Genomic DNA, 12,842 nt, shown 5'->3' with positions numbered 1-12,842 from the left:
CCAAAACCGCGCCCCTCCCCCGCCCCCCCCCAAAACCTCTCTCCCCCCCCCCCAAAGAACCTCTCGCCCTCCCCCCCCCCCCAGACCAAACCTCTCTCCCTCCCCCCCCCCCAAACGACTCTCTCCTCCCCCCCCCCCAAAACCTCTCCTCCCTCCCCCCCCCCAAACCTCTCTCCTCCCCCACCCCCCGACTCCAGCTCTCAGCTTCTCCGCTGTTGCTCGACAACTTTTACAAAGTGATTCCAGCAGAAAGCTCGGAGCCGCCGGCTGCCTATTCACGTTTCTTCTTTCCCCAGTGAACCGGGACCACCTTCGGGATGCTGCGGGTGAGACTGAGCCGGTGTTCAGGTCTCTTTGGGGGTAAACCACGGACGAGCGTTAGAGGCAACAAACAGACGCAGTTTAAAACAAACTTCGCCCTCGGCTCGGTCGCATCAACCGGTCCCGGTGGCCCAAGCTCGGCCCACCTCCGCTGGTGGCCGGTCCCAGGTCACACCGCCCAGTGCACTCTTACCGGCTGTCGGTAGTTTGAACATGGGCTCCTCCCGGCCTCGCGCAGAGTCCCTCAACTCTCCTCTGCCCCTCCTCCTGTCAGAACGCCACCGCCCCGCCCTTTCTGACATCACATGCTAATGAGGACCGAAGGGGGTGGGTTCGGGAGGTCAGGGTTCGAGAGGAGTGAAAGGATCGAGATCAGGAGTTGGTCAAGAGCTCGGGGGTTAATTTGGGAGAGCGTCGAAGGTGGATGGAAATGACGAAGAGGGGAAAAGAAGTGGGGGGGGGAGAGGGACTGGAGAGTGAGGGCAGACTAGGTTGAAAGAATGTAGAGCGCCTCCCAGAACGAAGAGGGGGAGACCTCCCCATTTAGTTTTGGGTGATGTACCCATCTATGGCTTTTGATATTATTTCACAAAAGGCCTTATGGGCAAAGAGGGCAGTGTCCAACCCTCATGAAGGGCGCTGGGCTCAGCCCATATCCAGCCTCACATCTATGTAGTGTAGAGCGTGGTCGGAAAGTACAATTGCGGAATATTCCACTCCTACTACCCCTGGAAGCACAATTTTTTCCCCACTACAAACAAGTCAATCCTGATGTTAACCCTGTGTACCTGGGAGAAGAAGCAGAACCCCTTGTCCCCTGGGTGTGTGACCTTCATGTGTCTACTGCCGCCATCTGTTCCATGAACATGCCAATTCCTTCACCATGTTTGCTATTTTTTCCCCAATTTGGGGTTGATCTGTTGTCCGCCGGTCCTGTACACAATTAAAGTCCCCCCCCCCCCCCCCCCCATATCTATTCTGGGGGATTACCGCCATGGTCTTCTTTATGAATTTTGTGTTGTCCCAGTTGGGATTGTTCAATTTAACGAGGATCACTGGTGCCCCTTCCAGAACTCAGCTGACCATGACCATACCATCCCCCTGGGTCCGTAACTGTCTTCTTCGCTGTAAACGTCTCCTTGTCGTCATCTTGTTGAACAGTATGCTACACTCCTACCTTTTGCCCCATAACACATCTGTACCATCCAGCCCTTTCTACCACAGTCAGACCTTCACCCTCAGGTGTGTCTCGTGGAGGAAGCCTATAGCGGTTTTCATAAGTTTCAGGTGGGCAACGACTCTGGATCTTTCATTTGGCCATTGAGTCCCCGACACTCGAGGGACTATTCTAATGGGGGGGGGGGGAGGGGGCTGTCCCACTTCCTGTGGGATCAACCATACTTATCTTGTTGATGTGCCCATGCACTCCAGGATTCCCTTTGTTAGAGGGCCATCCAAAATGGCTGTGGCTCACCATACTCACCATGAGGCCGGGCCCTTGCGCTCTGGGTTTTCGCTTTTGTTCAGGGGCTATGCAAGATGGCTGCCCACGGTGAGTACGCCACGTGGGTGAGCCCCTGCACTCTGGGGTTACCCTTTATTGTGGTCCCTCTAAAGTGGCTGATTGCAGTGCATTTATGGTCCTTGTCGCCATGTGCGATCTGTTGTAGCTAGCATAAAGCCCTTCCCCCCCATGTCCCAGTGTTCTCTCACTGAGTCTGCTTCCTTCCCCCTCTCCCACCCCTTGCTCCTGCTAGTGTCCCACCCTGTTCTCCCCCCTTTACCTGCCTTGATACTCCTCGCCCGTTTGCAGAGTTCCCTGTCCCCAGTGGGAAATGCTCCTGTCCCCCCTCACTCGTATTTACTGCCGCTAGCTTACCTGCTAGTATGGTGGCCCACCTCCTGAGGCCAGTCTAAACCTCCCCCTCACCCACTGCATGTCTTTTCCCTCACCTCCTCCTCATCCCCTCTCGCCCCATACCTAATGTGGTGTAGGATTTGCATAGCTGTCTTCCATTGGTGCAGAACACTGGCTTAACCATTGGCCCTGGTCGGTCATGTTGCCTCTCGACCGATTGGTTGAGACCAGTCATGTGACGGCTCTCCGATTGGTCGAGAGGCTGAGTTAACCCTGCCTCCAGAGCGAGGTATAAATACCCAGAATGCCCGGCGGTCGTCCATTTACTGTAGTCGACCGCAGGGCTAACTTCTAGCTTATTAAAGCCTAACTTTTGTACATCAACTCATCTCGCGTTCGATTGTGGTTCATCACCTTTCTTAACCTTAACTCCAGCATTCAGAACAAGGGTGGTGCAGTATCGAGCAAACAGTCTCTCAATGTCCCGATTCACCAGGGTGTCAGGTTCACCGCTGGTTCCGCAGCGGCCTTCCCAGCCCTTGTTTGTGGACAAATTGTCCACATCCACCATGCTGTGAAGTAATATTTTCTGCCCTGGAAGGTGACCCAGAGCTTGGCTGGACACAGAATTCTAAATTTCACATAATTCTTATGCAGAGCTGCCCCTGACTCTGCTGAATTCAGCCTGGTGCTTGCAGGTATGCCCCAATGTCCTGGTAAATCATGATGTGGGTGATACCGGCACAGTAAGAAGTCTTACAACACCAGATTAAAGTCCAACAGGTTTGTTTCGAATCACTAGCTTTCGGAACACAGCTCCTTCCTCAGGTGAATGAGGAGGTGGGTTTCAGAAACATATATGTAGGCAAAGTCAATGATTGCAAGACGATAATTTGAATGCATGTCTTTGCAGGTAATTAAGTTTTCACAGGTCCAGATGGACCAAATGGAGAGGGGATAATCACAGGTTAAAGAGGTGTGAATTGTCTCAAGCCAGGACAGTTGGTAGGAATTCACAAGCCCAGTCCAGATGGTGGGGGGGGGTGAATGTAATGCGACATGAATCCAAAACAGTTTGCAGATGATGCCAAGTTAGGTGGGAGGGCGAATTGTGCTCGAGGATGCAGGGATCCTACAGCATGACCTGAACAGGTTGGGCGAATGGACAAACCAATGGCAGATGCAGTATAATTTGGATAAGTGTAAGGTTATTCATTTGGAAGCAAAAACAGGAAGGCAGATTACTACCTGAATGGTTGTAAATTGGGAGAGGGGAGTGATGCGCGGGACCTGGGTGTCCTTGTGCACCAGTCGCTGAAGGTAAGCATGCAGGTGCAGCATGCAGTAAAGAAGGCTATGGTATGTTGGCCTTCATTGCGAGAGGTTTCAAGTGAAAATCGCTTATTGTCACGAGTAGGCTTCAATTAAGTTACTGTGAAAAGCCCTAGTCGCCACATTCCGGCGCCTGTCCGGGGAGGCTGGTACGGGGAGGCTGGTAAGTATAGAAGTATAGAAGCAGGGATGTGTTGCTGCAATATACAGGGCCTTGGTGAGGCCACATCTGGAGTATTGTGTGCAGTTTTGGTCTCCTTCTCTGAGGAAGGATGTTCTTGCTCTCAAGGGAGTGCAGCAAAGGCTTACCAGACTGATTCCAGGGATGGCGGGACTGCCATATGAGGAGAGATTGACTAGGTTGGGATGTTCTCACTGGAGTTCAGAATAATGAGGGGGATCTCATAGAGACTTATAAAATGTTAATGGAACTAGACAGGGTAGATGCAGGGAAGATGGTACCAATTATGAGTGTGTCCATAACCAGGGGGTCACAGTCTGAGGATTCAGGGTAAACCATTTCAGACAGAGATAAGGAGACATTTCTTCACACAAAGAGTGTTGAGCCTGTGGAATTCATTACCACAGGAAGTAGTTGATGCTAAATCTTTGAATATATTTAAGAGGCGGCTAGATATGGCACTTGGAGAGAATGGGATGAAAGGCTATGGGGCGAAAAGCAGGATTAGGCTATTGAGTTGGATAATCAAGCCATGATCGTGATGAATGGTGGAACTGGCTCGAAGGGCCAAAAGGCCTCCTCTTGCTCCTATCTTCTATGTATCTATGTAAACAAGAAATCCGATGGAACAGATTCCTGTCCATGTGTAGATTATCAAATGTAGAAAATTGGACAGGAAGAAGAGTGACATTTTTGTGTGCCTAATAGTTTTTAAATCTGCTTGCAGTAAATTCTGAAATTTACTTAAATGTTTCAAAAATTACTAAAATAGCTGGGGACAGCACAATAACGTCAGATGCAATTTTTTTCAGGATATAGGGCTGAAGAAGAAAAATATTGCATGGTGATGACTAATTAAGCTTTTAGTACTAAAAGGCAAATAAATTGAACAAGTGGCTAGTGTTAAATGAAAGGTTCACTGGCATAAAGCATAATTCTTCACAAGTCAATAGACCATTGTTAGTTCTCAGAGTAGCATGCGTTGGCCCATATTAGCAATTCATTGTATTGATGCTCACTTCTGCTGCCTCTGCAGGCTAGCCATTTTCTCAAATAACTCAAAGCTCAATCAATATTCTGGTTTTATTTCACGTGCTTGCCCATCCAGTTCATTTATTTCTAAGTAAATAAAGTATGATGATGTATTATTGCTATCAACTGTCACCCTGTCATTTATGTTATTGTAGAGCATTCTGAGTTTATTAAAGTCAAAAAATAGTCTTGTCTCCAAACATATGGGCCGGGATTCTCCGTTGTTGACGGCAACAGTGGATTTTAACGACAGAAAAACCAGCGCCGCACCTGGACCGATTCAGCTACCATTGAGGGGCTAGCACCGGTGCTGCGTGGAACACACTTGATTCCACTGAAAAATGATGCTCGGACCACTGTTATTTGTGATCTACATAAATGACCTGGAGGAAGGTATAAGTGGTCTGATTAGCAAGTTTGCAGATGATACTAAGATTGGTGGAGTTGCAGATAGCGAGGAGGACTGTCAGAGAATACAACAAAATATAGATAGATTGGAGAGTTGGGCAGAGAAATGGCAGATGGAGTTCAATCCAGGCAAATGCGAGGTGATGCATTTTGGAAGATCAAATTCAAGAGCGGTCTATATGGTCAATGGAAGGGCCTTGGGGAAAATTGATGTGCAGAGAGATCTGGAGTTCAGGACCATTGTACCCTGAAGGTGGCAACGCAGGTTGATAGAGTGGTCAAGAAGGCATACAGCATGCTTGCCTTCATCGGACGGGGTATTGAGTACATGAGTTGGCAGGTCATGTTACAGTTGTATTGGACTTTGGTTCGGCCACATTTGGAATACTGCGTGCAGTTCTGGTCGCCACATTACCAGAAGGATGTGGATGCCTTGGAGAGGGTGCAGAGGAGGTTCACCAGGATGTTGCCTGGTATGGAGGGTGCTAGCTGTGAAGAAAAGTTGAGTAGATTAGGATTGTTTTCGTTGGAAAGACGGAGGTTGAGGGGGGACCTGATTGAGGTCTACAAAATTATGAGAGGTATGGCAGGGTGGACAGCAACAAGCTTTTCCCAAGAGTGGGGGTGTCAGTTACAAGGGGTAATGATTTCAAGGTGAGAGGGGGAAAGTTTAAGGGAGATGTGCGTGGAAAGTTTTTTACGCAGAGGGTGGTGGGTGCCTGGAACGCTTTACCAGCGGAGGTGGTGGAGGCGGGCACGATAGCATCATTTAAGAAGCGGGAACAGAGGGAAGTAGACCTTGGAAAATAGGAGACAGGTTTAGATAAAGGATCTGGATTGGCGCAGGCTGAGAGGGCTGAAGGGCCTGTTCCTGTGCTGTAATTTTCTTTGTTCTTTTTTTTCATACTCTGGGTCTGTGATTGGCACTTGGGAAGCTGACAAGCTGCAGCCGCACATACACATTACACTCCCTACTCACACTTATCCCAGCCAAAAAGCTGGCACTGGTTGTGCTGGAGCAGCTGATGGGGCAAGAGAGCACCCAGGGGTTGCCTTGGTGGGATGCCTATATGACCCTTGGCACCAGCTTCAAAGTGGGCTTTTAGCAGTGTGTACAACTGCAAGGCTGCCTTACTGCCTTCGGCAATGGTGCTCCATGTCCATCCACCGTGACCCCGCAGCCCACCTCTTGGCCATCCCCCACTACCTCCCCCAGCGCTGGCAGAAGCCCCCCTGGCCAGCGGCACAACTGTCAGCACAACATGTTGGACACTTTCCGTACCCCCTCCCTCTCCCTCAGCAGCCGCCATGCCGGTTTCATGATTTTTAAAAGCACAAGTGAACCACGCCATCGGGAACTCAACCCATCAGAGGTGGAGAACTGTGGAGGGCCTGGAGAGTACTGGGTCGGGCCTGCTAATGATATGCAAACGGTGCCTACTGTCCGTGCGGAGTGAAAAGAATTGACTCCATTTTTGAGATGATGGAGAATCGCGATTTGGCGTCAAATCGGCACCTGCCGCCATTTTGGCGTCGGAAGCTATCCTCCGCCAATCGCATCTCCCGATTTTGGTGTTGGCTCACGGAGAATCCCGCCCGTGATATTTGATCACACAATTTATGCATATTTTGACCTGTCATCTCTTTATAAATTCAGCATATTCCCAAACAAACTGCAAATACTGAAGGAATCTATTGAGTGATAATTTTTGGGGGGAATTTAAAAAGGGTGGTTGTTTTGGGAATTCCAGTGACGACCCCCATCGCTGTGGAAAGCTCCCACTTTAGCTGAGCTGTAAACTTCTGCAGAACTCTCAGTTGTTAAAAGTCAATTTCTGTGTGAAGAGCATAAGAATTACAACACTTATAGATCTGCAAGTCTTTCCTAACCACGTTGAGGAATTAAGAGTCCACTGCTAAATAACCTGTTTGTTGAATAAAGTATTAAAAATTGTAAAACCTCCTCAAGTGGGAAATTATTTGAAATTGGAAATTAAGCAGTGTCCTTCCATTTGGGAACTAGTACTATGCTAATATAGCACAGCAATCTAAAGTGCAAATGTTTCTATCTTGTGATCTAAGAAAATAATTCTGCATCGTCTAAAGAAAGGAGTGAAACTCATCCTGCAAGGTGATATAATTGGGGCGATAATGATCATCAATGGAACCTATTTTGTGCCAAACCCTAAGACAAATTTCACTCCCTAAACGTCTGAGAGTGAATTTAGTGGTAGATATTTAACACCATCAGAGGAAACCTCTGAATCAGTAAGGCCATTCCAAAACACAGTCACTTAATCGTGACTGGAAACTGAATCAGCTGGTGGACCAATAGCCGTGAGCAGTGAAAGTCTAAGCCTGGATTAGAAGAAGATAAACAAGATTTGGGGCTCATGGGGAAGGGAGAGAAGATTGTGTGACAGAAAACAGGAGGGGTTGGGGAGGGATCAGGAATTAGGTTTGGGGTTTGCGCTGGGAGAAGAGAGGAACATGACAGGGGTTAGTTAGGCATGGGAAGAGTCAAGGATAATATATAGAAAGGAATGGAATAAATATTTGAAAATGAGTAATGCAAAGGATCTAGGGAAAATTACATACAGAAGAGAGCATTGGCAGCCAGATTGCTTCTCTCGGGCTGAAGTTATTATCATCACACAAAAACTTTCTCTTATTGAGAATGAACCTGTGGTAACAGATCAGAATGTTGCTGTTGGGCTGGGTTTAGGCTCAAAGGCCCTTTGAGAAATGTGTACCAAACTTCAAGCCGAATATTCTTTGTGTCATCTCTTGCTTAGCTTCATTTTTAAGCAAACGGGAAATCGATGCCTGCTCCAATGTTTGTGATAACACCCCCTTCTCTAAGCCCCCTCAAACATCCCCACCATCAGCGGTACCAGTTTAGAACATAGAACATAGAACAGTACAGCACAGAACAGGCCCTTCGGCCCTCAATGTTGTGCCGAGCCATGATCACCCTACTCAAACCCACGTATCCACCCTATATCCGTAACCCAACAACCCCCCCCTTAACCTTACTTTTTGTAGGACACTACGGGCAATTTAGCATGGCCAATCCACCTAACCCGCACATCTTTGGACTGTGGGAGGAAACCGGAGCACCCGGAGGAAACCCACGCACACAGGGGGAGGACGTGCAGACTCCACACAGACAGTGACCCAGCCGGGAATCGAACCTGGGACCCTGGAGCTGTGAAGCATTTATGCTAACCACCATGCTACCCTGCTGCCCCTAAGTTTATCTTTGAATTTTTTATAATATTCCACTGGAAACCCATCCGGCCCTGTCGCCATCTGCCCCGACTGCATCCTCCCAATCGCATCTTTTATCTCCTGCTCCACTATCGCCCCTTCTAATGTAGCCCTGTCCCCTCCCCTAACCTCAGGTACTCCAGCCCATCTAGAAATTCCTGCATCTCCTGGCCTCCTCCAGGGGGCTCTGACTTGTACAACGACTCATAGAATTCCTTAAAGACCTTGTTAATCTGATCTGGAGCTACCACCAACTTCCCTGCCCTGTCCCGCACCTGGACAATTTTCCGTGCCGCAGCCTCCCTCCAGAGCTGACCCACTAATATACCCGCCTTATCTCTATGATCGCGGTAGCACGGTAGCATGGTGGTTAGCATAAATGCTTCACAGCTCCAGGGTCCCAGGTTCGATTCCCGGCTGGGTCACTGTCTGTGCGGAGTCTGCACGTCCTCCCTGTGTGTGCGTGGGTTTCCTCCGGGTGCTCCGGTTTCCTCCCACAGTCCAAAGATGTGCGGGTTAGGTGGATTGGCTATACTAAATTGCCCGTAGTGTCCTAAAAAGTAAGGTTAGGGGGGGTTATTGGGTTACGGGTATAGGGTGGATACGTGGGTTTGAGTAGGGTGATCATGGCTCGGCACAACATCGAGGGCCGAAGGGCCTGTTCTGTGCTGTACTGTTCTATGTTCTATCGCAAACTGCGCCCCTTGCTCGCCTCAATGGGCATACCGCCTTCCTGGTAGATAGTCGATCAAAGCTCGCCTGAAGTTCCTTCCTCTTTTCCAACTTCGCTGGGTCCCCATCTTCTGCATATCTCATATCTACCTCCAGCATCTCATCTATTACCCTCTGATGCTCCAACCTCTCCTCCTTGTCTAGCCTAACCTTGAACGAGATCACCTCACCCCTCACCGCCACCTTTAGAGCCTCCCAGACAACCGCCTTTGATACCTCACCCGTGCAGTTGAAACTTACATATTCCTTGATTACTTTTTCAATTTTGGCACAGAAACCTTGGTCCCCAACAGCCCCACATCTAACTTCCACCCTGGTCTCTGTATCACACCCTTCTACAGTACCATATCCACCCAATGAGGAGCATGATCTGATATTGCAAATGCCGAGTACTCCGACCCCTTAACTCCAGCCAGCAGAGCCTTCCCCACCATGAAAAAGTCGATCCGCGAGTATACCTTATGGACCATTGAGAAAAACGAGTACTCCTGCTCCCCCAGGTGCAGAAACCTCTAAGGGTCCACCCCTCCCATTTCCATCATTAGCCCAGCCAACATCTTGCCCCCCCCCCCCCCCCCCCCCCCCACTGACGGGACCAGCGAGTGCAGCCATGACCTGTCTGACCTTGGCTCCTGCACCAAGTTCCAGTCCCTGCCCACTATCAGTCTGTGTGAGCCCCACACACATTCTTTACGAGTCCCACATCATCCCAATTGGGACCAGATACACTTACCAGCATACTAACCTTCCCTCCAGCGCCCCTATCACAGTCACATATCTATCCCCCTGATCTGCAACCACCTTCTCCATCTGGAAGCGTACCCTTCTGCTGACCATTACCACTACCCCTCGAACCCTTCCGTCAAATCCAGAGTGAAACCACCTGACTACCCCAGCCATTTTTAAGTCTCACTTGATCCTTCACCCTCAAGTGAGTCTCCTACAACATTGCTACATCGGCCTTCAAACTTTTGAGATGTGCAAGCACCCTTGATCTCTTGACTGGGCCTCCCAACCCCCTGATGTTCCACGTGACTATCCTAACTTGGGGTCTCACAGCCCGCCCCTTCTTATCCACCATCAACATACCACCAGCCCTTGCCCCATGAGCCTGACCCACCCATATCCATTATTCACATCAAACCCCTTCCCCCTCCCAGAATCCCCCCTGCACGTCCCCTCAAAAAAATCTCCGCCAGTATCGATCCTCTCCTAACCGCCCCCCCCCCCCCACCTTGCTCGCCTCGTAGCCGCATCAAAATCTGCTAACTAGGCTCCAATGTCCGCAACCCTCCTCTCACCTCACCTCCGTTCACTAGCCGACTTTAGTTAACTAGCGTGGGTGCCCCCCCCTCAAAGGCATACCGTCCCCTCCCACCCAGTCCCAGAAGAAAAAGAAAAACAATTTTAAAAAATCTAAGCCAACAATTCAATAAAATAACATATAACCTTTGCAACAAAAAAGGACTAAAAATGCCAATCAAACCAAACAAAAACTTAAACTCTATAACAACGTTAAGTCAAGTAAGTTACAATACAGGTCAATGAAAAGAAAGTTATAACATTTATATATTTTCCAGCCCCCCAATCACAGTCCACCATCTCTCTTCCAGCTCCACTCCTCACTTCTGTCCCAAGCCTTCTTCTTTCATGAACGTCTCAGCTGCCTCCACTGTTTCAAAATAAAAATCTTTGGTGTTGTACTTCACCCTCAGTTTTGCCGGGTATACCATACCAAATCGCAGCCCCTTTTCCATGCTGCCTTCACTCGGCTGAACATCGCTCATGTTTTTGCCAACTCCATCGTCAAGTCCTGGTAAATCCAAACTCTCGCACCATCCCACTGCACCTCCCACTTCTGCTTCGCTCAGCTTAACACCTTCTCCTTTCTGTGATATTTATGGAAGCAGATAATTACTGCTCTTGGGGGCTCATTTACTTTGGATTTCGGCCTTAATGACTGTTGTGCTCGGTCCAGTTCATGCCGGGAGGGGCCTTCACCCTCCCCCATCAACTCCACCAGCATCTTAGCAAAGTACTCTGTTGGCCTTGAGCCCTCTGACCCTTCGGGCAAGCCCACAATTCTCAGATTGTGCCGTCTCAAGCGGTTCTCCAAGTCCTCGAGCTTTGCTCGGAGTCCCCTTTTGACCTCCGCCACCCTCTGCAGCTCACCCTCCATCGAGGTGAGTTGGTCGTTGCCCGGCGACAACATGGCCTCCTCCACTTCCTTCATCTTTTTACCTTGTTCTCGCACCTCGGCCGATGTCTTTGACACATCCACCCTCACAGGGGAAATTGCCTTCTCTACCAATGATTTCAGTGCGACCGCCATCTCCTTCCTCAACGCCTCCATGTGCCTCGCAAACTTTCATGCACCTCCACAGCCATCACCTCGGTCATCTTTTCCACTGTAAGTTGTACGGCCCCACCATCTTGTCAGCGCTTTCACTGGTCCTCTCATTCCATGGCGAACCCTTGTTTCCTCCAATCTTCACAGCTGTTTATGGCATTCTTTAACGACTTATTATTTTCCCCCTTCTTTCTTCAATCTTAAAATAAATAAATAATAAAATTTAAAATAAAATTTAAAAAAAAATAAAAAATGTTAAAAAAATTATTTTAAAAATTAAAAAATCAACATTCAAAAAATCTCTTCCCCCGGGACCGGACTTCAAACATCTCAAACATCCATTTTCAGCGGGGGCCACCTGATGTGCTCTGCTCTCCCTCTACATCGTGTCCTGGATTCGGACCTCGTCTGGTGTCAAGTTCCACCCCCGCCTCTTACTTCGGGCTCAATGCACCCTTCTCCTCCGGCCGTCGGACATTCCTGCGGGACCCTTCACTGGCTCCAAACTGGTCTGACTTGGCCCTCAGCCCCCAAAGGCCGAAGAAATCCCGATTAGAGAAACAACGGGAAAACCCCTGAAGAAGGTTGAAATGTTGCGGACCGGCAGGAGCCTCTTCTCAACGCAGCCGCTCCACCTGTGAGCGCCACCAGAAGTCTCCAGAGAAGAGTTAACATTAGCAAATGCAGTTCAATTAGTGACACTGACAGAGATCCAAAGGCAGAGCCTACTTTTAGTCTGGAATAATAGATGGTCTTTGTGGAGTCAGCAGACCCAGAATAAAATGAGGGCAGCCACTGTCAATATCCTGTGCTCCCATTGTGGTGCCAAAAAAAACCATAGGCATCAAACAGTTTCCATCATTCACACAGAGTGTCATACCTGGTCATATTAACGTTGTATGCTGCAATTGTAAGGACATCAATGATATGGGACAACTTGATACAGACACTGATTTTCATAAAGATAAACCAGAAACTGGAGTTCAAACAATGTCCAGTGAGAGAATTACAGAATACAAAGCTGACCCTCAAACTCTGATGTCACGGCTGAAGAGTAAGTGACTGAAACTGCTGATATAGTGGCTACTGATCTCATACACACTTTAGATGTGCAAGGAAGTTAATGTAGCCGAGGCAGCAGAACTACAACCTGACTCAGCAAAGCGTGATATTGTCACAGATCCTGAAATACCATTCAGCGCTATTCCATATTTTCCCCTGACTACTGATACCTCCAAACTATCAAGACCCAGTGAACGTTGGGAGTGCACAACACTTAATTCAGCATACAGGCATCATTGAATGCAATCAAGCAATAGATCCTTTTTCCGGAGGCAACATAATTACTGGGTCAAGAT

The 12,842-nt window shown here is 48.8% G+C and overlaps 1 protein-coding gene across 3 annotated transcripts in view; it reads right to left on the bottom strand.

The window, feature by feature from the left end:
• Positions 1-642, bottom strand: part of ugt8 (UDP glycosyltransferase 8) — a 335,492-nt gene extending 334,850 nt beyond the window's left edge. For 2 of the 3 annotated variants that reach the window (XM_038791886.1, XM_038791889.1), the window contains exon 1: positions 515-642. In XM_038791886.1, the coding sequence (XP_038647814.1) occupies positions 515-623 (109 nt within the window). In that variant the 5' untranslated portion in view covers positions 624-642. The remainder of the gene's footprint in view (positions 1-514) is intronic. The other variant, XM_038791888.1, reaches the window with a different exon arrangement.
• Between the last annotated feature and the right edge of the window lie 12,200 nt (positions 643-12,842).

This window comes from Scyliorhinus canicula, chromosome 3 (genome assembly GCF_902713615.1).
Source record: "Scyliorhinus canicula chromosome 3, sScyCan1.1, whole genome shotgun sequence".
NCBI classification, from domain to species: Eukaryota; Metazoa; Chordata; class Chondrichthyes; order Carcharhiniformes; family Scyliorhinidae; genus Scyliorhinus; species Scyliorhinus canicula.
This window is presented reverse-complemented; position numbering and strand designations above follow the sequence as displayed.